General features: G+C 40.9%; 1 protein-coding gene across 1 annotated transcript; it reads right to left on the bottom strand.

Moving 5' to 3' along the window:
• Positions 1-1,053: 1,053 nt before the first annotated feature.
• LOC126681762 (uncharacterized) lies at positions 1,054-2,531 on the bottom strand. The gene is made up of 3 exons (XM_050377310.1): positions 2,188-2,531; positions 1,128-2,124; positions 1,054-1,068 (listed from the first exon to the last, which is right to left on the bottom strand). The coding sequence occupies exons 1-3, from the start codon at positions 2,529-2,531 to the stop codon at positions 1,054-1,056; spliced, it is 1,356 nt and encodes a 451-aa protein (XP_050233267.1).
• Between the last annotated feature and the right edge of the window lie 20,984 nt (positions 2,532-23,515).

The following is a 23,515-nucleotide window of genomic DNA, read 5'->3' as shown; positions in this document are numbered from 1 at the left end:
GAATTTGGGGCTTTCATGTTCATTACTGCCTCGATTTTCTCCGGGTTCGCCTCGATGCCTTTCTCCGAGATGAGGTGCCCTAGAAACTTCCCAGACCGAACTGCAAAGACACACTTCTCCGGGTTCAGCTTAAGGTTGAAACCCTTCAGCTTTTCAAAAGTTTCTGCCAGGTCCCTTGCGTGATCCTCGATCCCTCTGGATTTCACGACTAACGTTCTTACCCAGTTGATCTTTGAAAACGTGATTCATGAGTCTTTGATAGGTTGCCCCGGCATTTTTCAAACCGAAAGGCATCTTCTTGTAGCAATATGTCCCCAGATCCGTGGTGAATGCTGTCTTTTCTTCATCGTCTTTGTTCATTGGAACTAGTGGTATCCCTGAGAAGCATCTAAGAATGCATAGACTGCGAATCCACACGTTGCATCCACCAGTTGGTCAATGTTCGGCAGAGGGAAACCTTCTTTCGGGCAGGCATTGTTTAGATCAGTGAAATCTATACAAAGCCTCCATCTGCCATTAGACTTCTTGATCAAGACCACATTGGCCAGCCACTCCGGGTAATCCACTTTCCTGATGAACCCGGCTTTCAAAAGCTTCTCCACTTCGTCTCGGATAGCAATTTGTTTCTCTAGAGAGAAAGTTCTTTTCTTTTGCTTAACAGGCTTGCACTTAGCATCCACGTTTAACTTGTGCGAGATTATCTTCGGGTCTACCCCCCCGATATCCTCTGGCTTGTTGGTAAACTCTTCCACATACTGTTTTATCCGAGCTATGATAGCTTCTCGGTGTTCGGTTGGCCAATCTACTCCCAACTTCACACACATCTCGGAGCCCTCTGTTAGTTCAATTGTCTCTAAGTTTTTCCGGGGTTTCTGAGCCTTTTTCTCTCTGAGGAGCAGCTCCGGTGTATCGATGTTCATCGTTTCCACCGTGCTGCCCATAGTTGCCATGTAACATTGCCTAGATAGGGTTTGATTTCCCCTAATAGTTATGACCTCATTTTCCACTGGGATTTTCATCATTAAGTAACGAATACTAGTCACTGCACCTGTGCTATACAACATAGGTCTACCAAGAATACCATTATATGCTAAAGGCATGTCAACTATCATGAAAAGTGAACGTACCTTCCGTGTTGGTTCCGCCAGGATACCCTCTGTTCCATCCTCCTGGGGTATTTCGATACCGAGCTCCAAGTCTAGCTCGACCATGCCTTCTGGGATGACCGGAGCTCCTCCCAGCCCCAGGAGGAGAATGTTCACTGGTTTAAGATCAGTTTTGGATCCTCCCATCGTCAAAAAGACTGACAGAGTCAGCAAGTTAACCGAGCTACTATCATCCACCAGCAGTCGTTTTACCCATTTCGATCCGATGATTGCAGATACGATCAAAGCGTCCTCGTGGGGAAATTCTACCCCTTTCGCGTCCTCTGGCCCGAAAACAATGCTAGGCCATGGCGACCCAGTAGACACTGACATGACCATCTTTTGCTTTTTCTTTCTGCGTTTTCGACTATACTCGGATTCCAAAGTTCCTCCTGAGTTTGTATTAATCACCCCTGTGACTTGTGTTTTCTTTGATGGGGATTGGGCTTCCCTGCTCCCCCCTGGCTCCGACCTGACCGAGTTGACCCTTGTATTTCCTCGGTCTTGGCCCTCCTTGGCCACCACGAAGTGTTGTAATCGTCCCTGGCAAACCAGCTTGTCTATCTCACTCCGCAAACGCCCACATTCTTCTGTTTCATGGCCATAGCCATCATGGAATTCGCAGAACTTGGACCGGTCTCCGTCCTTCACCAGCCTCGGGGGATAACAAATCTCCTCATTATTGTGCTTGATCCAAGATAAAATCTGCTCCCTCGGAGTGTTAAGCGGTACATATTGTCTGGGTACCCCTGCTCGGTCCACGTATCCTTCCGTTCCTCCCCCAATGCTGAAACTCGGCGGACTGGGTTGAGCATTAAACGAATTGTTACCCCTGTACCCCGAAGTCTCGTTCAGAGGTCGGTACCGATCTAGACTGCGGTTAGATCCCTGAGTGCTCTGCGGTTTACTGGGAACCGGGCTAGCCTTCCCGTATACTTTCCTCTGCCTCTCCTCATCAAGGTTGATATAATTCCAAGCCCTGTCCATCAACTTGGTGTAAGTGTCAACCGGGTTGGTGATCAGGCTATCTCGGAAGACCTGCATGCTGGTGTTGTCTTTCATAGCATCAATGGCAGTATCATCGTTCAAATCTTCTATCATGATTGCCTCAGCATTGAACCGAGCAATATAAGCTTTCAAACTTTCTCCCTGCTTTTGAAAACATTTCTTCAAATCACTGGATCTTTTCTTTCGTTCGATGCTCGGACCGAAGTGAGTTTTAAAGGCCATAGCGAGCTCCCTGAAGCTAGTAATAGAGCCCTCCTTGAGGTTCTGGTACCATTTCTGCGCGGCATCACTCAACGTTGAAGGGAACACTTTGCACACCGTGGCATCTGAGACACTTTGGAATCCCATAGCAACCTGAAAGCAATTTAAATGAGTCATCGGGTCGAATTTACCGTTATATCTGTCAATAGGCGGATATTTAAACTTATCTGGGAATGGGTCATCCCATTAAGCCTTTGACAACGGGCTAGCAATGCCACAAGTAGTAAAAGGTCGAGATTCTGCCTTGTGCCCTTTATGCTTATCTAACTCGGCCTGGACAAGACGAGTGACTTCATCACACATATATTAGGCAAAGTGTGTTTGAAAAGTGTCGCTAGATTAGTATGTTGCGTGTAAAGTGTCTTTAACCCGTCGTTTCGATTACCATGCTTATGTCGCGTCACAAGTCTCTCTGATGCGTCGTTCCGATTACCTAATCATGGATATGTTATATTACGCAAAGTGTGCGTTAAGAGTGACGCTAGATTACAATGTCGAGTCAAAAGTTTCTTTTTCGCGTCGTTTTGATTACCTAAGAATGGTTAGGTTATATTACTGAAAGTGTGCGTGAAAAGTGACTCTAGATTAGTAATCAAGTCTCTTTAACTCGTCGTTTCGATTACCATGCTTATGTCACGTCACAAGTCTCTCCAACGCGTCGTTCTGATTACCTAAACATGGTTAGGTTATATTATGCAAAGTGTGCGTGAAAAGTAACGCTAGATTAGTATGTCGCATCACAAGTCTCTTTAACGGGTCGCTTCAATTACCTAACAATGGTTACGTTATATACGCAAAGTGTGCGTAAAAAGTGTCGCTAGATTAGTATGTAGCGTCTCAAGTCTCTTTAACTCATTGTTTCGATTACCATGCTTATGTCACGTCACAAGTCTCTCTAGCGCGTCGTTCTGATTTCCTAATCATGGTCAGATTATACTGCGCAAAGCGTGCGTTAAAATTGACGGTAGAGTATGTCGCGTCACAAGTTACTTTAACGCGTCGTTCCGATTACCTAAACATGGTTAGGTTATTTACGCAAAGTGTGCGTGGAAAGTGACTCTAGATTTGTATGTTACATCTTAAGTCTCTTTGACGCGTCGTTTCGATTACCTAAGCATGGTTAGGTTATATTAGGCAAAGTGTGCTTGAAAATTGACGCTAAATTACTATGTCGCGTCTCAAGTCTCTTTAACGCGTCGTTTCGATTACCATGCTTATGTCGCGTCACAAGTCTCTCTAATGCGTCATTCCGATTACCTAAGCATGGTTAGGTTATATTACACAAAGTGTGCGTTATAAGTGACATTAGATTAGTATGTCGCGTCTCATGTCTCTTTAACGCGTTGTTCCGATTATCTAAGCATGGTTAGGTTATATTATTCAAAGAGTGTGTAAAAAGTGACGCTAGATTAGTATGCCACGTCTCAAGTCTCTTTAACGCGTCGTTTTGATTACCTAACCATCGTTAGGTTATATTACGCAAAGTGTGCATAAAAAGTGACGCTTGATTAGTATGTCGCATTTCAAGTCTCTTTAACGCGTCGTTCTGAACACCTAAGTTGGGTTAGGTTATATTACAGAAAGTGTGCGTGAAAAGTGACGCTAGATAAGTATGTCACGTCAAAAGTCTCTTTAAGGCATCGTTTCATTAACATTCTTATTTCGCGTCACAATTCTATCTAATGCATTGTTCTAATTACCTAAGCATGGTTAGTTTATATTAGGCAAACTGTGCGTGAAAAGTGAAATAGATTAGTATGTCGCGGCTCATGTCTCTTTAACGCGTCGTTTCGATTACCTAAGCATGGTTAGGTATAGAGAAAAGTGACGCTAGATTAGTATGTCGCGTCACAAGTCTCTCTAACACGTCGTCCCGATTACCTAAGCATGGTTTGGTTATATTACGCAAAGTGTACGTTAAAAGTAACGTTAGATTACTATGTCGCGTCACAAGTTTCTTTAACGCGTCGTTCCGATTACCTTAAGCGTGGTTAGCTTATATTACGCAAAGTGTGCGTGAAACGTGAATTTAGATTAGTATGTCGTGTCTCAAGTCTCTTTAACGCGTCGTTTCGATTACCATGCTTAAGTCACATCACAAGTCTCTCTAACGCGTCGTTCCAATTACCTAATCATGGTTAGTTTATATTATGGAAAGTGTGCATTAAAAGTGAAGCTAGATTACTTTGTCGCGTCACAAGTGTCTCTAACGCGTCGTTCCGATTACCTAATCATGGCTAGGTTATATTACACACAAAGTGTGCGTTATAATTTACGGTAGAGTACTATGTTGCGTCACAAATCACTTAAACGCGTCGTTCCGATTACCTAAGCATGGTTAGGTTATATTACGTAAAATGTTGGTGAAAAGAGACGCTAGTTTAGTATGTTGCGTCTCAAGTCTCTTTAACGCATTGTTCCGATTAACTAAGCATGGTTAGGTTATATTACGCAAAGTGTGCGTGAAAAGTGACAGTAGATTAGTTTGTCGCGTCTCAATTCTCTTTAACGCGTTGTTTTGATTACATAAGCATGGTTAGGTTATATTAAGCAAAGTGTGCGTGAAAAGTGACGCTAGATTAGTATGTCGCGTCTCAACTCTCTTTAACGCATCGTTTCGATTACCATGCTTATGTCGCGCCACAAGTCTCTCTAACGCGTCGTTCCGATTACCTAAGCATGGTTTTACGCAAAGTGTGCGTGAAAAGGGACGATAGATTAGTATGTCGGGTCTCAAGTCTCTTTAACTCGTCGTTCCGATTACCTAAGTATTTTTACGTTATATTACGCAAAGTGTGCGTAAAAAGCGACGCTAGATTAGTATGTCGCGCCTCAAGTCTCTTTAATGCGTCGTTTTGATTACTATGCTTATGTCACGTCACAAGTCTCTTTAACGCGTCGTTCCGAAAATCTAAGCATGGTTAGGTTATATTACACAAAGTGTGCGTGAAAAGTGACGCTTGATTATTATGTCTCGTCTCATGTCTCTTAAACGCGTCCATCCCATTACCTATGCGGTTAGATTAAATTATGCAAGGTGTCCGTGAAAAAAGACGCTAGATTAGTATGTTGCGTCTAAAGTCTCGTTAAGGGGTCTTTTCAGTACCATTCTTACGTCGCGTCACAAGTCTCGCTTACACATCGTTCCAATTACCTAAGCATGGTTAGTTTACAATACTCAAAGTGTGCGAGAAAAGTGAAATAGATTAGTAAGTCGCGTCTCATGTCTTTTTAACGCGTCGTTTCGATTGCCTAAGGTGTGAGTGAAAAGTGACGCTAGATTAGTATGTGGCGGCTCAAGTCTCTTTAACGCGTTGTTCCGATTAACTAAGCATGGTTAGGTTATATTACGAAAAGGGTGCGTGAAAAGTGAGGCTAGATTAGTTTGTCGCGTCTCAAGTCTCTTTAACGCGAAGTTTCGATTACTTATGTATGGTTAGGTTATATTACGCAAAGCGTGCGTGAAAAGTGACGCTAGATTAGTATGTCGCGTCTCATCTCTCTTTAACGCGTCGTTTTGATTACCATGGTTATGTCGCATCACAAGTCTCCCTAACGCATCGTTCCAATTACTTAAGCATTGATAGGTTATATTACGCAAAATGTGCGTAAAAAGTGAAGCGATATTAGTATGTCGCGTCTCAAGTCTCTTTGACGCGTCGTTTCAATTACCATACTTATGTCGAGTCAAAAGTCTCTCTAACAAGTCGTTCCGATTACCTAAGCATGTATAGGTTATATTATCCAAAGTGTGCGTGAAAAGTGATGCTAGATTAGTATGTCGCGTCACAAGTCTCTCTAACCCGTCTTTTCTATTACCTAAGCATGGTTCTGCTGTATTACGCAAAGTGTGCGTGAAAAGTGACGCTAGATTAGTATGTCGCGTCTCATGTCTCTTTAACGCGTCTGTCCCATTACCTATGCGGTTACATTAAATTACGCAAGGTGTCCGTGAAAAATGACGCTAGATTAGTATGTTGCGTCTAAAGTCTCGTTAAGGGGTCGTTTCTTTACCATTCATATGTCGCGTCACAAGTCTCTGTAACGCGTCGTTCCAATTACCTAAGCATGGTTAGTTTACAATACTCAAAGTGTTCTAGAAAAGTGAAATAGATTAGTAAGTCGCGTCTCATGTCTTTTTAACGCGTCGTGAGTGAAAAGTGACGCTAGATTAGTATGTGGCGGCTCAAGTCTCTTTAACGCGTTGTTCCGATTAACTAAGCATGGTTAGGTTATATTATGCAAAGTGTGCGTGAAAAGTGAGGCTAGATTAGTTTGTCGCGTCTCAATTCTCTTTAACGCGACGTTTTGATTACTTATGTATGTAGGTTATATTACACAAATTGTGCGTGAAAAGTGACGCTAGATTAGTATGTCGCTTCTCATCTCTCTTTAACGCGTCGTTTCGATTACCATGCTTATGTCGCATCACAAGTCTCTCTAACGCGCCGTTCCAATTACCTAAGCATTGATAGGTTATATTACGCAAAAATGTGCGTGAAAAGTGAAGCGATATTAGTATGTCGCGTCTCAAGTCTCTTTGACGCGTCGTTTCAATTACCATACTTATGTCGCGTCAAAAGTCTCTCTAACGCGTCTTTCCTATTATCTAAGCATGGTTAGGTTATATTATCCAAGGTGTGCGTGAAAAGTGACGCTAGATTAGTATGTCGCGTCACAAGTCTCTCTGATGCGTCTTTCCTATTATCGAAGCATGGTTCGGCTATATTACGCAAAGTGTGCATGAAAAGTGACGCTAGATTAGTATGTCGCATCTAAAGTCTATTTAAGGCATCATTTCATTAGCATTCTTATTTCGCGTCACAAGTCTCTCTAACGCATCGTTCCAATCACCTAAGCATGGTTAGTTTATACTACGCAAATTGTGTGTGAAAAGTGAAATAGATTAGTATGTCGCGTCTCAAGTCTTTTTGACGCGTAGTTCCGATTACCTAAGTATGGTTAGGTTAACTTACGCAAAGAGTGCGGAAAAAGTGATGCTAGATTAGTATGTTGTGTCTCAATTCTTTTTAACGCGTCATTCCGATTACCTAAGCATGGTTAGGTTATATTACGCAAAGTGTGCGTTAAAAGTGACAATAGATTAATGTGTCGCGTCTCATGTCTCTTTAACGCGTCGTTTCGATTACCTAAGCATGGTTAGGTATTTTACGCAAAGTGTGCGTGAAAAGTGACGCTAGATTAGTATGTCGCGTTTTAAGTGTCTTTAACCCGTTGTTTCGAATACCATGCTTATGTCGCGTCACAAGTCTCTCTAACGCGTCGTCCCGATTACCTAAGCAAGGTTTGGTTATATTACGCAAAGTATGCGTTAAAAGTGACGCTAAATTACTATGTCGCATCACAAGTTTCTTTAACACGTCGTTCCGATTATCTAAGCGTGGTTAGGTTATATTACGCAAAGTGTGCGTGAAACGTGACTCTAGATTAGTATATCGCGTCTTAAGTCTCTTTAACGCGTCGTTTCGATTACCATGATTAAGTCGCATCACAAGTCTCTCTAACGCGTCGTTCCGATTACCTAAGCATGGTTAGTTTATATTATGGAAAGTGTGCGTTAAAAGTGCAGCTAGATTACTATGTCGCGTCACAAGTCTCTTTGACGCATCATACCGATTACCTAAGCATGGTTAGGTTATATTATGCAAATTGTGCGTGAAAAGTGACCCTAGATTAGTATGTCGCGTCTCAAGTCTCTGTAACGCGTCGTTTCGATTACCATGCTTATGTCGCGTCACAAGTCTCTCTAACGTGTCGTTCCGATTACCTGATCATGGTTAGGTTATATTACGCAAAGTGTGTGTTAAAATTTACGGTAAAGTATTATGTCGCGTCACAAGTCACTCAACGCGTCGTTCCGATTACATAGCATGGTTAAGTTATATTACGCAAGGTGTGCGTGAAAAGTGACGCTAGATTAGTATGTTGCGTCTCAAGTCTCTTTAACGCCTTGTTCCGATTAACTAAGCATGGTTAGGTTGTTATATTACACAAAGTTTCCGTGAAAAGTGACGGTAGATTAGTTTGTCGCGTCTCAAGTCTTTTTAACTCGTTGTTTTGATTATATAAACATGGTTAAGTTATATTACGCAAAGTGTGCGTGAAAAGTAACGCTAGATTAGTATGTCGCGTCTCAACTCTCTTTAACGAGTCGTTTCGATTACCATGCTTATGTCGCGTCACAAGTCTCTCTAACGCGTCGTTCCATTTACATAAGAATTGATAGGTTATATTACGCAAGATGTGCGTGAAAAGTGACGCTGGATTAGTATGTCGCGTCTCAAGTCTCTTTAACGCATCGTTTTGATTACCATGCTTATGTCGTGCCACTAGTCTCTCTAACGCGTCGTTCTGATTACCTTGGCATAGTTAGGTTATATTACGCAAAGTGTGCGTGAAAAGTGACGCTAGATTAGTACGACGCGTTTCAAGTCTTTTTAACGCGTCGTTCCAATTACATAAGCACGGTTAGGTTAGGTTACGCAAAGCGTGCGTCAGAAGTGACGATAGATTAGTATGTCGCGTCTCAAATCCATTTAACTCGTCGTTCCGAATACGTAAGCATCATTAGGTTATATTACGCAAAGTGTGCGTAAAAAGTGACAATAGATTATTATGTCGCGTCTCAAGTCTCTTTAACGCGTCTTTTTGATTACTATGCTTATGTCGCGTCACAAGTCTCTTAAACGCGTCGTTCCGAACAAATAAGCATGGTTAGGTTACATTACACAAAGTGTGCGTGAAAAGTGACGTTAGATTAGTATGTTGCGTCACAAGTCTCTTTAACGCTTTGTTCCGATTAACTAAGCATGGTTAGGTTTTATTACGCAAAGTGTGCGTGAAAAGTGACGCTAGATTAGTTTGTCGCGTCTCAAGTCTCTTTAACGCGTCGTTTCGATTACTTATGCATGGTTAGGTTATGTTATGCAAAGCGTGCGTGAAAAGTGATGCTAGATTAGTATGTCGCGTCTCATCTCTCTTTAACGCGTCGTTTCGATTGCCATGCTTATGTCGCGTCACAAGTCTCTCTAACGCGTCGTTCCAATTACCTAAGCATTGATAGGTTATATTACGCAAAATGTGCGTGAAAAGTGAAGCGAGATTAGTATGTCGCGTCTCAAGTCTCTTTGACGCGTCGTTTTTATTACCATGCTTATGTCGCGTCACAAGTCTCTCTAACAAGTCGTTCCGATTACCTAAGCATGTATAGGTTATATTATCCAAAGTGTGCGTGAAAAGTGATGCTAGATTAGTATGTCGCGTCACAAGTCTCTCTAACCCGTCTTTCCTATTACCTAAGCATGGTTCTGCTGTATTACGCAAAGTGTGCGTGAAAAGTGACGCTAGATTAGTATGTCGCGTCTCATGTCTCTTTAACGCGTCTGTCCCATTACCTATGCGGTTACATTAAATTACGCAAGGTGTCCGTGAAAAATGACGCTAGATTAGTATGTTGCGTCTAAAGTCTCGTTAAGGGGTCGTTTCTTTACCATTCATATGTCGCGTCACAAGTCTCTGTAACGCGTCGTTCCAATTACCTAAGCATGGTTAGTTTACAATACTCAAAGTGTTCTAGAAAAGTGAAATAGATTAGTAAGTCGCGTCTCATGTCTTTTTAACGCGTCGTGAGTGAAAAGTGACGCTAGATTAGTATGTGGCGGCTCAAGTCTCTTTAACGCGTTGTTCCGATTAACTAAGCATGGTTAGGTTATATTATGCAAAGTGTGCGTGAAAAGTGAGGCTAGATTAGTTTGTCGCGTCTCAATTCTCTTTAACGCGACGTTTTGATTACTTATGTATGTAGGTTATATTACACAAATTGTGCGTGAAAAGTGACGCTAGATTAGTATGTCGCTTCTCATCTCTCTTTAACGCGTCGTTTCGATTACCATGCTTATGTCGCATCACAAGTCTCTCTAACGCGCCGTTCCAATTACCTAAGCATTGATAGGTTATATTACGCAAAAATGTGCGTGAAAAGTGAAGCGATATTAGTATGTCGCGTCTCAAGTCTCTTTGACGCGTCGTTTCAATTACCATACTTATGTCGCGTCAAAAGTCTCTCTAACGCGTCTTTCCTATTATCTAAGCATGGTTAGGTTATATTATCCAAGGTGTGCGTGAAAAGTGACGCTAGATTAGTATGTCGCGTCACAAGTCTCTCTGATGCGTCTTTCCTATTATCGAAGCATGGTTCGGCTATATTACGCAAAGTGTGCATGAAAAGTGACGCTAGATTAGTATGTCGCATCTAAAGTCTATTTAAGGCATCATTTCATTAGCATTCTTATTTCGCGTCACAAGTCTCTCTAACGCATCGTTCCAATCACCTAAGCATGGTTAGTTTATACTACGCAAATTGTGTGTGAAAAGTGAAATAGATTAGTATGTCGCGTCTCAAGTCTTTTTGACGCGTAGTTCCGATTACCTAAGTATGGTTAGGTTAACTTACGCAAAGAGTGCGGAAAAAGTGATGCTAGATTAGTATGTTGTGTCTCAATTCTTTTTAACGCGTCATTCCGATTACCTAAGCATGGTTAGGTTATATTACGCAAAGTGTGCGTTAAAAGTGACAATAGATTAATGTGTCGCGTCTCATGTCTCTTTAACGCGTCGTTTCGATTACCTAAGCATGGTTAGGTATTTTACGCAAAGTGTGCGTGAAAAGTGACGCTAGATTAGTATGTCGCGTTTTAAGTGTCTTTAACCCGTTGTTTCGAATACCATGCTTATGTCGCGTCACAAGTCTCTCTAACGCGTCGTCCCGATTACCTAAGCAAGGTTTGGTTATATTACGCAAAGTATGCGTTAAAAGTGACGCTAAATTACTATGTCGCATCACAAGTTTCTTTAACACGTCGTTCCGATTATCTAAGCGTGGTTAGGTTATATTACGCAAAGTGTGCGTGAAACGTGACTCTAGATTAGTATATCGCGTCTTAAGTCTCTTTAACGCGTCATTTCGATTACCATGATTAAGTCGCATCACAAGTCTCTCTAACGCGTCGTTCCGATTACCTAAGCATGGTTAGTTTATATTATGGAAAGTGTGCGTTAAAAGTGCAGCTAGATTACTATGTCGCGTCACAAGTCTCTTTGACGCATCATACCGATTACCTAAGCATGGTTAGGTTATATTATGCAAATTGTGCGTGAAAAGTGACCCTAGATTAGTATGTCGCGTCTCAAGTCTCTGTAACGCGTCGTTTCGATTACCATGCTTATGTCGCGTCACAAGTCTCTCTAACGTGTCGTTCCGATTACCTGATCATGGTTAGGTTATATTACGCAAAGTGTGTGTTAAAATTTACGGTAAAGTATTATGTCGCGTCACAAGTCACTCAACGCGTCGTTCCGATTACATAGCATGGTTAAGTTATATTACGCAAGGTGTGCGTGAAAAGTGACGCTAGATTAGTATGTTGCGTCTCAAGTCTCTTTAACGCCTTGTTCCGATTAACTAAGCATGGTTAGGTTGTTATATTACACAAAGTTTCCGTGAAAAGTGACGGTAGATTAGTTTGTCGCGTCTCAAGTCTTTTTAACTCGTTGTTTTGATTATATAAACATGGTTAAGTTATATTACGCAAAGTGTGCGTGAAAAGTAACGCTAGATTAGTATGTCGCGTCTCAACTCTCTTTAACGAGTCGTTTCGATTACCATGCTTATGTCGCGTCACAAGTCTCTCTAACGCGTCGTTCCATTTACATAAGAATTGATAGGTTATATTACGCAAGATGTGCGTGAAAAGTGACGCTGGATTAGTATGTCGCGTCTCAAGTCTCTTTAACGCATCGTTTTGATTACCATGCTTATGTCGTGCCACTAGTCTCTCTAACGCGTCGTTCTGATTACCTTGGCATAGTTAGGTTATATTACGCAAAGTGTGCGTGAAAAGTGACGCTAGATTAGTACGACGCGTTTCAAGTCTTTTTAACGCGTCGTTCCAATTACATAAGCACGGTTAGGTTAGGTTACGCAAAGCGTGCGTCAGAAGTGACGATAGATTAGTATGTCGCGTCTCAAATCCATTTAACTCGTCGTTCCGAATACGTAAGCATCATTAGGTTATATTACGCAAAGTGTGCGTAAAAAGTGACAATAGATTATTATGTCGCGTCTCAAGTCTCTTTAACGCGTCTTTTTGATTACTATGCTTATGTCGCGTCACAAGTCTCTTAAACGCGTCGTTCCGAACAAATAAGCATGGTTAGGTTACATTACACAAAGTGTGCGTGAAAAGTGACGTTAGATTAGTATGTTGCGTCACAAGTCTCTTTAACGCTTTGTTCCGATTAACTAAGCATGGTTAGGTTTTATTACGCAAAGTGTGCGTGAAAAGTGACGCTAGATTAGTTTGTCGCGTCTCAAGTCTCTTTAACGCGTCGTTTCGATTACTTATGCATGGTTAGGTTATGTTATGCAAAGCGTGCGTGAAAAGTGATGCTAGATTAGTATGTCGCGTCTCATCTCTCTTTAACGCGTCGTTTCGATTGCCATGCTTATGTCGCGTCACAAGTCTCTCTAACGCGTCGTTCCAATTACCTAAGCATTGATAGGTTATATTACGCAAAATGTGCGTGAAAAGTGAAGCGAGATTAGTATGTCGCGTCTCAAGTCTCTTTGACGCGTCGTTTTTATTACCATGCTTATGTCGCGTCACAAGTCTCTCTAACAAGTCGTTCCGATTACCTAAGCATGGTTAGGTTATATTATGCAAAGTGTTTGTGAAAAGTGACGCTAGATTAGTACGTCGTATCTCAAGTCTCTTTAACGCGTCGTTTCGATTACCTGAGCATGGTGAGGTTATATTACGCAAAGTATGCGTGAAAGGTGACGGTAGATTAGTATGTCGCATCTCAAGTCTCTTTAACGCGTTGTTTCGATTACCTGAGCATGGTTAGGTTATATTACGAAAAGTGTGCGTGATAAGTGATGCTAGAATAGTATGTCGAGTCTCAAGTCTCTTTAACGCGTCGTTTCGATTACCATGCTTATGTTGCGTCACAATTCTCTCTAACGCGTCGTTCTGATTACCTAAGCATGGTTAGTTTATATTATGAAAAGTGTGCGTGAAAAGTGACGGTAGATTAGCATATCGCATCTCCAGTCTCTTTAAAACGTCGGTTCGATTACCATGATTATGTCGCGTCACAAGTCTCTCTATCGCCTCGTTCCGAGTGTGCGTGAAAAGCGACAGTAGATTAGTATGTCGTCTCTCTAGTCTCTTTAATGCGTCGTTTCGATTACCATGCTTATATCGCGTCACAAGTCTCTTAAACGCGTCGTTCCGATTATCTAACCATGGGTTATATTACGCAAAGTGCGCGTGAAAAGTGATGATAGTTTATAGTATGTCGCGTCTCAAGTTTCATTAACGCGTCGTTTGGATTAACTAATAATGGTTAGGTTATATTATGCAAAATGTGCATAAAAAGTGATGCTAGTTTAGTATGTGGCATCTCAAGTCCCATTTATGCGTCGTTTCGATTACCTAAGCATAGTTAGGTTATATTACACAAAGTGTGCGAGAAAAGTGACGGTAGATTAGTATGCCATGTCTCAAGTGTCTTTAACGCGTCGTTTCAGTTACCAAGCTTATGTCGCGTCACAAGTCTCACTAACGCGCCGTTCCGATAACCTAAGCATGCTTAGGTTATATTATGCAAAGTGTGCGTGAAAAGTGACGTTAGATTAGTATGTCGCGTCTCAAGTCTCTTTAACGCGTCGTTTTGATTACCATGTTTATGTCGCGTCAAAAGTCACTCTATCGCGTCGTTCCGATTACCTAAACATGGTTAGGTTATATTACGCAAAGTGTGCATAAAAAGGGACGCTAGATTACATTGTCGAGTAATAAGTTTCTTTAACGCGTCATTTAGATATCCATGCTTATGTCGCGTCACGAGTTTCTCTAACGCGTCGTTCCGATTACCTAAGCATGGTTATGTTTATATAATGGAAAGTGTGCGTTTAAAGTGAAGCTAGATTACTAATTCGCGTCACAAGTCTCTTTAATGCATCGTTCGATTACCTAAGCATAGTTAGGTTATATTACGCAAAGTGTACGTGAAAAGTGACTCTATATTAGTATGTCGTGTCACAAAGTCTCTCTAACACGTTGTTCCGATTACCTAAGCATGGTTAGGTTATATTATGCAAAGTGTACGTGAAAAGTGTGCGTGAAAATTTACGCTAGATTAGTATGTCGTGTCTCAAGTCTCTTTAACGCTACGTTTCAATAACCATGCTTATTTCGCGTCACAAGTCTCACTAACGCGTTGTTTCGATTACCATGCTTATGTCGCCTCACAAGTCGCATCATTCCGATTACCTAAGCATGGTTAGGTTATATTATGCAAAATTTGCGTGAAAAGTGACGCTAGATTAGTATGTTGTATCTTTAGTCTCTTTAACGCGTCATTCGATTACCTAAGCATGGTTAGGTTATATTACGCTAAGCGTGCGTGAAAAGTGACGCTAGATTAGTATGTAGAGTCTCAAGTCTCTTTAACGCGTCATTTCAATTACCATGCTTATTTCACGTCACAGGTCTCACTAACGCGCCGTTCCGATTACCTAAGCATGGTTAGGTTATATTACGCAAAGTGTGCGTGAAAAGTGACGCTAGATTAGTATGTCGCGTAACAAGTCTCTTTAACTCGTCGTTCCGATTACCTAAGCAAGGTTAGGTTATTACGCAAAGTGTGCGTGAAAAGTGACGCTAGATTAGTATCTCGTGTCTCAAGTCTCTTTAACGCGTCGTTTCGATTACATGATTATGTCGCGTCACAAGTCTCTCTAACGCGTCTTTCCGGTTACCTAAGCGTTCGGTTATATTACGGAAAGTGTGAGTTAAAAGTGACGCTAGATTACTATGTCGCATCACAAGTCTCTTTATCTTTAACGCGTCGTTCTGATTACCTAAGCATGGTTAGGTTATATTACGCAAAGTGTGCGTAAAAAGTGACGCTAGATTAGTATGTCGCGTCACAAGTCTCATTAACCGTCGTTCAGATTACCTAAGCATTGTTAGGTTATATTATGCAAAGTGTGCTTGAAATGTGACGCTAGATTAGTATGTTGCGTGACAAGTTTCTTTATCACATCACCTAAGCATGGTTCGGTTATATTACAGTAAGTGTGCCTTAAAAGTGACGCTAGATTAGTATGTCGCGTCACAAGTCTCATTAACGCGCCGTTTTGATTACCTATGCATGGTTAGGATATATTACGCAAAGTGTGCGTGAAAAGTGACTCTAGATTACTATGTCACGTCACAAGTCTCTTTCGTCGTTTCAATTACCATGCTAAGGTCGCATCACAAGTCTCTCTTACAAGTCGTTTCAATTACCTAAGCATGGTTAAGTTATATTATGCAAAGTGTGCGTGAAAAGTGACGCTAGATTAGTATGTCGTGTCACAAGTCTCTCTAAAGCATCGTTCCTATTACCTATGCATAGTTAGGTTATATTACGCAAAGTGTGCGTGAAAAGTGACACTAGATTAGTATGTCGCATCTCAAGTATCTTTAAGGCATCGTTTCATTAGCATTCTTATTTCGCGTCACAAGTCTCTCTAAGCATGGTTAGTTTATATTACGCAAATTGTGCGTGAAAAGTGAAATAGATTGGTATGTTGTGTCTCAAGTCTTTTTAACGCGTCGTTCCGATTACCTAAGCATGGTTATGTTATATTACGCAAAGTATGCGTTAAAAGTGATAATTGATTAGTATGTCTTGTCTCATGTCTCACGTCGTTTCGATTATTTAAGCATGGTTAGGTATATTACGCAAAGTCTGCGTGAAAAGTGACGCTAGATTAGTATGTCGCTTCTCAAGTGTCTTTAACCTATTTTTTTCGAATACCATGCATATGTCGCGTCACAAGTCTCTCTAACGCGTCGTCCCGATTACCTAAGCATGGTTTGGTTATATTACGCAAAGTGTGCGTTAAAAGTGACGCTAGATTACTATGTCATGTAACAAGTTTCTTTAACGCGTCGTCCCGATTACCTAAGCGTTGTTAGGTTATATTATGCAAAGTGAGCCGTGACCCTAGATTAGTATGTCGCGTCTCAAGTCTCTTTAACGCATTGTTTCGATTACCATGCTTAAGTCGCATCACAAGTCTTTTTAACGCGTCGTTCCGATTACCTCAGCATGGTTAGTTTATATTATGGAAAGTCTGCGTTATAAGTCAAGCTAGATTACTATCTCGCGACACAAGTCTCTTTAATGCATCGTTCCGATTACCTTACATGGTTAGGTTATATTACGCAAAGTGTGCGTGAAAAGTGACGCTAGATTAGTATGTCTCGTCTCAAGACTCAGTAACGCGTCATTTCGATTACCATGCTTATGTCGCGTCACAAGTCTCTCTAACGCGTCGTTCCGATTACCTAATTATTGTTAGGTTATATTACGCAATTTATGTGTTAAAATTTACGGTAGAGTACTATGTCGCGTCACAAGTCACTTCAACGCGTCGTTCCGATTACCTAAGCATGGTTAGGTTATATTACGTAAAGTGTGATTAGTATGTTGCGTCTCAAGTCTCTTTAACGAGTTGTTCCGATTAACTAAGTTTGGTTAGGGTGGTATATTACGCAAAGTGTGCATGAAAAGTGACGTTAGATTAGTATGTCGCGTCTCAACTCACTTTAACGCTTCGTTTCGATTACCATGCTTATGTCGCGTCACAAGTCTCTCAAACGTTTCGTTTCGATTACCTAAGCATGGTTAGGTTATATTATGCAAAGTGTGCGTGAAAAGTGACGCTAGATTAGTATGTTGCGTCTCAAGTCTCATCAACGTGTTGTTCCGATTAGCTAAGTATAGATAGGATAGGTTACGCAAAATATGCGAGAAAAAATTGTTCCGATTAACTAAGTATGGATAGGTTATATTACGCAGACTGTGCGTGAAAAGTGACGCTAGATTAGTACGTCGCTTCTCAAGTTTCTTTAACACGTCTTTCCAGTTACCTACACATGGATAGATTATATTACACGCAAAGAGTGCTTAAAAAGTGATGCTAGATTTGTAAGACGTGTCTCAAGTCTCTTTAACGCGTCGTTCCGATTACATAAGCATGGTTAGGTCATATTAACGCAAACTGTGTGTTAGAAGTGACAATAGATTAGTCTGTAGCGTTTGAAGTCTTTTTAACGAGTCGTTCCAATTACCTAAGCATGGTTAGGTTATATTACGCAAAGTGTGCTTGAAAAGAGACGATAGATTAGTATGTCGCGTCTCAAGTCTCTTTAACGCGTCGTTTCGATTACCATGCTTATGTCGCTTCACAAGTCTCTCTAACGCGTTATTCCGATTACCTAAGCATGGTTAGGTTATATTACGCATAGTGTGCGTAAAAAGGGACAAGTTTCTTTAACCCGTCGTTTTGATTACCATGCTTATGTCGCGTCACGAGTCTCTCTAACGCATCATTCCGATTACCTGAGCATGGTTAGATTATATTATGGAAAGTGTGCGTTAAAAGTGAATCTAGATTACTATGTCGCGTCACAAGTCTCGTTAATGCGTCGTTCCGATTACCTATGCAAGGTTAGGTTATATTATGCAAAGTGTGCGTGAAAAGTGACATTATATTAGTATGTCGTGTCACAAGTCTCATTAACGTGCTGTTGCGATTAACTAAATATATGGTTAGGTTATATTACGCAGTGTGCGTTAAAAGTGACGCTAGATTAGTATGTCGCGTCTAAAGTCTCTGTAAGGCGTCGTTTCGATTACCATTCTCATGTCGCGTCACAAATCTCTCTAACGTGTCATTCCAATTACCTAAGCATGGTTAGTTTATATTACGCAAAGTTTACGTGAAAATTTACAATAGATAATTCTATCGCGTCTCAAGTCTTTTTGACGCGTCGTTTCAATTACCTAAGCATGGTTGAGATATACTACGCAAAGAGTACGTAAAAAGTGATGCTAGATTAGTATGACGTGTCTGAAGTCTCTTTAATGCCTCTTTCCGATTACCTAAGCATGGTTAGTTTATACTACGCAAAGTGTGTGTTAAAAGTGACAATAGATTAGTATGTCGTGTCTGAAGTGTTTTTAACGCGTCGTTCCGATTACCTATGCATGGTTAGGTAGTGACGGTAGATTAGTATGTCGTGTCTCAAGTCTCTTTAATGCGTCGTTTCAATTACCATGCTTATGTCGCGTCACAAGTCTCACTAAGGCGCCGTTCCGATTACCTAAGCATGCTTAGGATATATTACGCAAAGTATGCGTGAAAAGTGACGTTAGAATAGTATGTCGCGTCTCAAGTCTCTTGTCACAAGTCTCACTAACGCGTTGTTTCGATTACCATGCTTATGTCGCCTCACAAGTCGAATCATTCCGATTACCTAAGCATGGTTAGGTTATATTATGCAAAATGTGCGTGAAAAGTGACGCTAGATTAGTATGTTGTATCTTTAGTCTCTTTAACGCGTCATTCGATTACCTAAGCATGGTTAGGTTATATTACGCTAAGCGTGCGTGAAAAGTGACGCTAGATTAGTATGTAGAGTCTCAAGTCTCTTTAACGCGTCATTTCAATTACCATGCTTATTTCACGTCACAGGTCTCACTAACGCGCCGTTCCGATTACTTAAGCATGGTTAGGTTATATTACGCAAAGTGAGCGTGAAAAGTGACGCTAGATTAGTATGTCGCGTAACAAGTCTCTTTAACGCGTCGTTCCGATTACCTAAGCAAGGTTAGGTTATTACGCAAAGTGTGCGTGAAAAGTGATGCTAGATTAGTATTTCGTGTCTCAAGTCTCTTTAACGCGTCGTTTCGATTACATGATTATGTCGCGTCACAAGTCTCTCTAACGCGTCTTTCCGGTTACCTAAGCGTTCTGTTATATTACGGAAAGTGTGAGTTAAAAGTGACGCTAGATTACTATGTCGCATCACAAGTCTCTTTAACGCGTCGTTCTGATTACCTAAGCATGGTTAGGTTATATTACGCAAAGTGTGCGTAAAAAGTGACGCTAGATTAGTATGTCGCGTCACAAGTCTCATTAACCGTCGTTCAGATTACCTAAGCATTGTTAGGTTATTATTATGCAAAGTGTGCTTGAAATGTGACGCTAGATTAGTATGTTGCGTGACAAGTTTCTTTATCACATCACCTAAGCATGGTTCGGTTATATTACAGTAAGTGTGCCTTAAAAGTGACGCTAGATTAGTATGTCGCGTCACAAGTCTCATTAACGCGCCGTTTTGATTACCTATGCATGGTTAGGATATATTACGCAAAGTGTGCGTGAAAAGTGACTCTAGATTACTATGTCACGTCACAAGTCTCTTTCGTCGTTTCAATTACCATGCTAAGGTCGCATCACAAGTCTCTCTTACAAGTCGTTTCAATTACCATGCTAAGGTCGCATCACAAGTCTCTCTTACAAGTCGTTTCAATTACCATGCTAAGGTCGCATCACAAGTCTCTCTTACAAGTCGTTTCAATTACCTAAGCATGGTTAGGTTATATTATGCAAAGTGTGCGTGAAAAGTGACGCTAGATTAGTATGTCGTGTCACAAGTCTCTCTAAAGCATCGTTCCTATTACCTATGCATAGTTAGGTTATATTACGCAAAGTGTGCGTGAAAAGTGACACTAGATTGTATGTCGCATCTCAAGTATCTTTAAGGCATCGTTTCATTAGCATTCTTATTTCGCGTCACAAGTCTCTCTAAGCATGGTTAGTTTATATTACGCAAATTGTGCGTGAAAAGTGAAATAGATTGGTATGTTGTGTCTCAAGTCTTTTTAACGCGTCGTTCCGATTACCTAAGCATGGTTATGTTATATTACGCAAAGTATGCGTTAAAAGTGAAAATTGATTAGTATGTCTTGTCTCATGTCTCACGTCGTTTCGATTATCTAAGCATGGTTAGGTATATTACGCAAAGTCTGCGTGAAAAGTGACGCTAGATTAGTATGTCGCTTCTCAAGTGTCTTTAACCTATTTTTTTCGAATACCATGCATATGTCGCGTCACAAGTCTCTCTAACGCGTCGTCCCGATTACCTAAGCATGGTTTGGTTATATTACGCAAAGTGTGCGTTAAAAGTGACGCTAGATTACTATGTCATGTAACAAGTTTCTTTAACGCGTCGTCCCGATTACCTAAGCGTTGTTAGGTTATATTACGCAAAGTGAGCCGTGACCCTAGATTAGTATGTCGCGTCTCAAGTCTCTTTAACGCATTGTTTCGATTACCATGCTTAAGTCGCATCACAAGTCTTTTTAACGCGTCGTTCCGATTACCTCAGCATGGTTAGTTTATATTATGGAAAGTCTGCGTTATAAGTCAAGCTAGATTACTATCTCGCGACACAAGTCTCTTTAATGCATCGTTCCGATTACCTTACATGGTTAGGTTATATTACGCAAAGTGTGCGTGAAAAGTGACGCTAGATTAGTATGTCGCGTCTCAAGACTCAGTAACGCGTCATTTCGATTACCATGCTTATGTCGCGTCACAAGTCTCTCTAACGCGTCGTTCCGATTACCTAATTATTGTTAGGTTATATTACGCAATTTATGTGTTAAAATTTACGGTAGAGTACTATGTCGCGTCACAAGTCACTTCAACTCGTCGTTCCGATTACCTAAGCATGGTTAGGTTATATTATGTAAAGTGTGATTAGTATGTTGCGTCTCAAGTCTCTTTAACGAGTTGTTCCGATTAACTAAGCTTGGTTAGGGTGGTATATTACGCAAAGTGTGCATGAAAAGTGACGTTAGATTAGTATGTCGCGTCTCAACTCACTTTAACGCGTCGTTTCGATTACCATGCTTATGTCGCGTCACAAGTCTCTCAAACGTTTCGTTTCGATTACCTAAGCATGGTTAGGTTATATTATGCAAAGTGTGCGTGAAAAGTGACGCTAGATTAGTATGTTGCGTCTCAAGTCTCATCAACGTGTTGTTCCGATTAACTTAGTATAGATAGGATAGGTTACGCAAAATATGCGAGAAAAAATTGTTCCGATTAACTAAGTATGGATAGGTTATATTACGCAGACTGTGCGTGAAAAGTGACGCTAGATTAGTACGTCGCTTCTCAAGTTTCTTTAACACGTCTTTCCAGTTACCTACACATGGATAGATTATATTACACGCAAAGAGTGCTTAAAAAGTGATGCTAGATTTGTAAGACGTGTCTCAAGTCTCTTTAACGCGTCGTTCCGATTACATAAGCATGGTTAGGTCATATTAACGCAAACTGTGTGTTAGAAGTGACAATAGATTAGTATGTAGCGTTTGAAGTCTTTTTAACGAGTCGTTCCAATTACCTAAGAATGGTTAGGTTATATTACGCAAAGTGTGCGTGAAAAGAGACGGTAGATTAGTATGTCGCGTCTCAAGTCTCTTTAACGCGTCGTTTCGATTACCATGCTTATGTCGCGTCACAAGTCTCTCTAGCGCGTTGTTTCGATTACCTAAGCATGGTTAGGTTATATTACGCATAGTGTGCGTAAAAAGGGACAAGTTTCTTTAACCCGTCGTTTTGATTACCATGCTTATGTCGCGTCACGAGTCTCTCTAACGCATCATTCCGATTACCTGAGCATGGTTAGATTATATTATGGAAAGTGTGCGTTAAAAGTGAATCTAGATTACTATGTCGCGTCACAAGTCTCGTTAATGCGTCGTTCCGATTACCTATGCAAGGTTAGGTTATATTATGCAAAGTGTGCGTGAAAAGTGACGTTATATTAGTATGTCGTGTCACAAGTCTCATTAACGTGCTGTTGCGATTAACTAAATATATGGTTAGGTTATATTACGCAGTGTGCGTTAAAAGTGACGCTAGATTAGTATGTCGCGTCTAAAGTCTCTGTAAGGCGTCGTTTCGATTACTATTCTCATGTCGCGTCACAAATCTCTCTAACGTGTCATTCCAATTACCTAAGCATGGTTAGTTTATATTACGCAAAGTTTACGTGAAAATTTACAATAGATTATTCTATCGCGTCTCAAGTCTTTTTGACGCGTCGTTTCAATTACCTAAGCATGGTTGAGATATACTACGCAAAGAGTACGTAAAAAGTGATGCTAGATTAGTATGACGTGTCTGAAGTCTCTTTAATGCCTCTTTCCGATTACCTAAGCATGGTTAGTTTATACTACGCAAAGTGTGTGTTAAAAGTGACAATAGATTAGTATGTCGTGTCTGAAGTGTTTTTAACGCGTCGTTCCGATTACCTATGCATGGTTAGGTAGTGACGGTAGATTAGTATGTCGTGTCTCAAGTCTCTTTAATGCGTCGTTTCAATTACCATGCTTATGTCGCGTCACAAGTCTCACTAAGGCGCCGTTCCGATTACCTAAGCATGCTTAGGATATATTACGCAAAGTATGCGTGAAAAGTGACGTTAGAATAGTATGTCGCGTCTCAAGTCTCTTGTCACAAGTCTCACTAACGCGTTGTTTCGATTACCATGCTTATGTCGCCTCACAAGTCGAATCATTCCGATTACCTAAGCATGGTTAGGTTATATTATGCAAAATGTGCGTGAAAAGTGACGCTAGATTAGTATGTTGTATCTTTAGTCTCTTTAACGCGTCATTCGATTACCTAAGCATGGTTAGGTTATATTACGCTAAGCGTGCGTGAAAAGTGACGCTAGATTAGTATGTAGAGTCTCAAGTCTCTTTAACGCGTCATTTCAATTACCATGCTTATTTCACGTCACAGGTCTCACTAACGCGCCGTTCCGATTACTTAAGCATGGTTAGGTTATATTACGCAAAGTGAGCGTGAAAAGTGACGCTAGATTAGTATGTCGCGTAACAAGTCTCTTTAACTCGTCGTTCCGATTACCTAAGCAAGGTTAGGTTATTACGCAAAGTGTGCGTGAAAAGTGATGCTAGATTAGTATTTCGTGTCTCAAGTCTCTTTAACGCGTCGTTTCGATTACATGATTATGTCGCGTCACAAGTCTCTCTAACGCGTCTTTCCGGTTACCTAAGCGTTCTGTTATATTACGGAAAGTGTGAGTTAAAAGTGACGCTAGATTACTATGTCGCATCACAAGTCTCTTTAACGCGTC

This window comes from Mercurialis annua, linkage group LG5 (assembly GCF_937616625.2).
Source record: "Mercurialis annua linkage group LG5, ddMerAnnu1.2, whole genome shotgun sequence".
NCBI lineage: Eukaryota > Viridiplantae > Streptophyta > Magnoliopsida > Malpighiales > Euphorbiaceae > Mercurialis > Mercurialis annua.
Note: the sequence above shows the minus strand (reverse complement) of the source record. Positions and strands in the feature narration are given on the sequence as shown.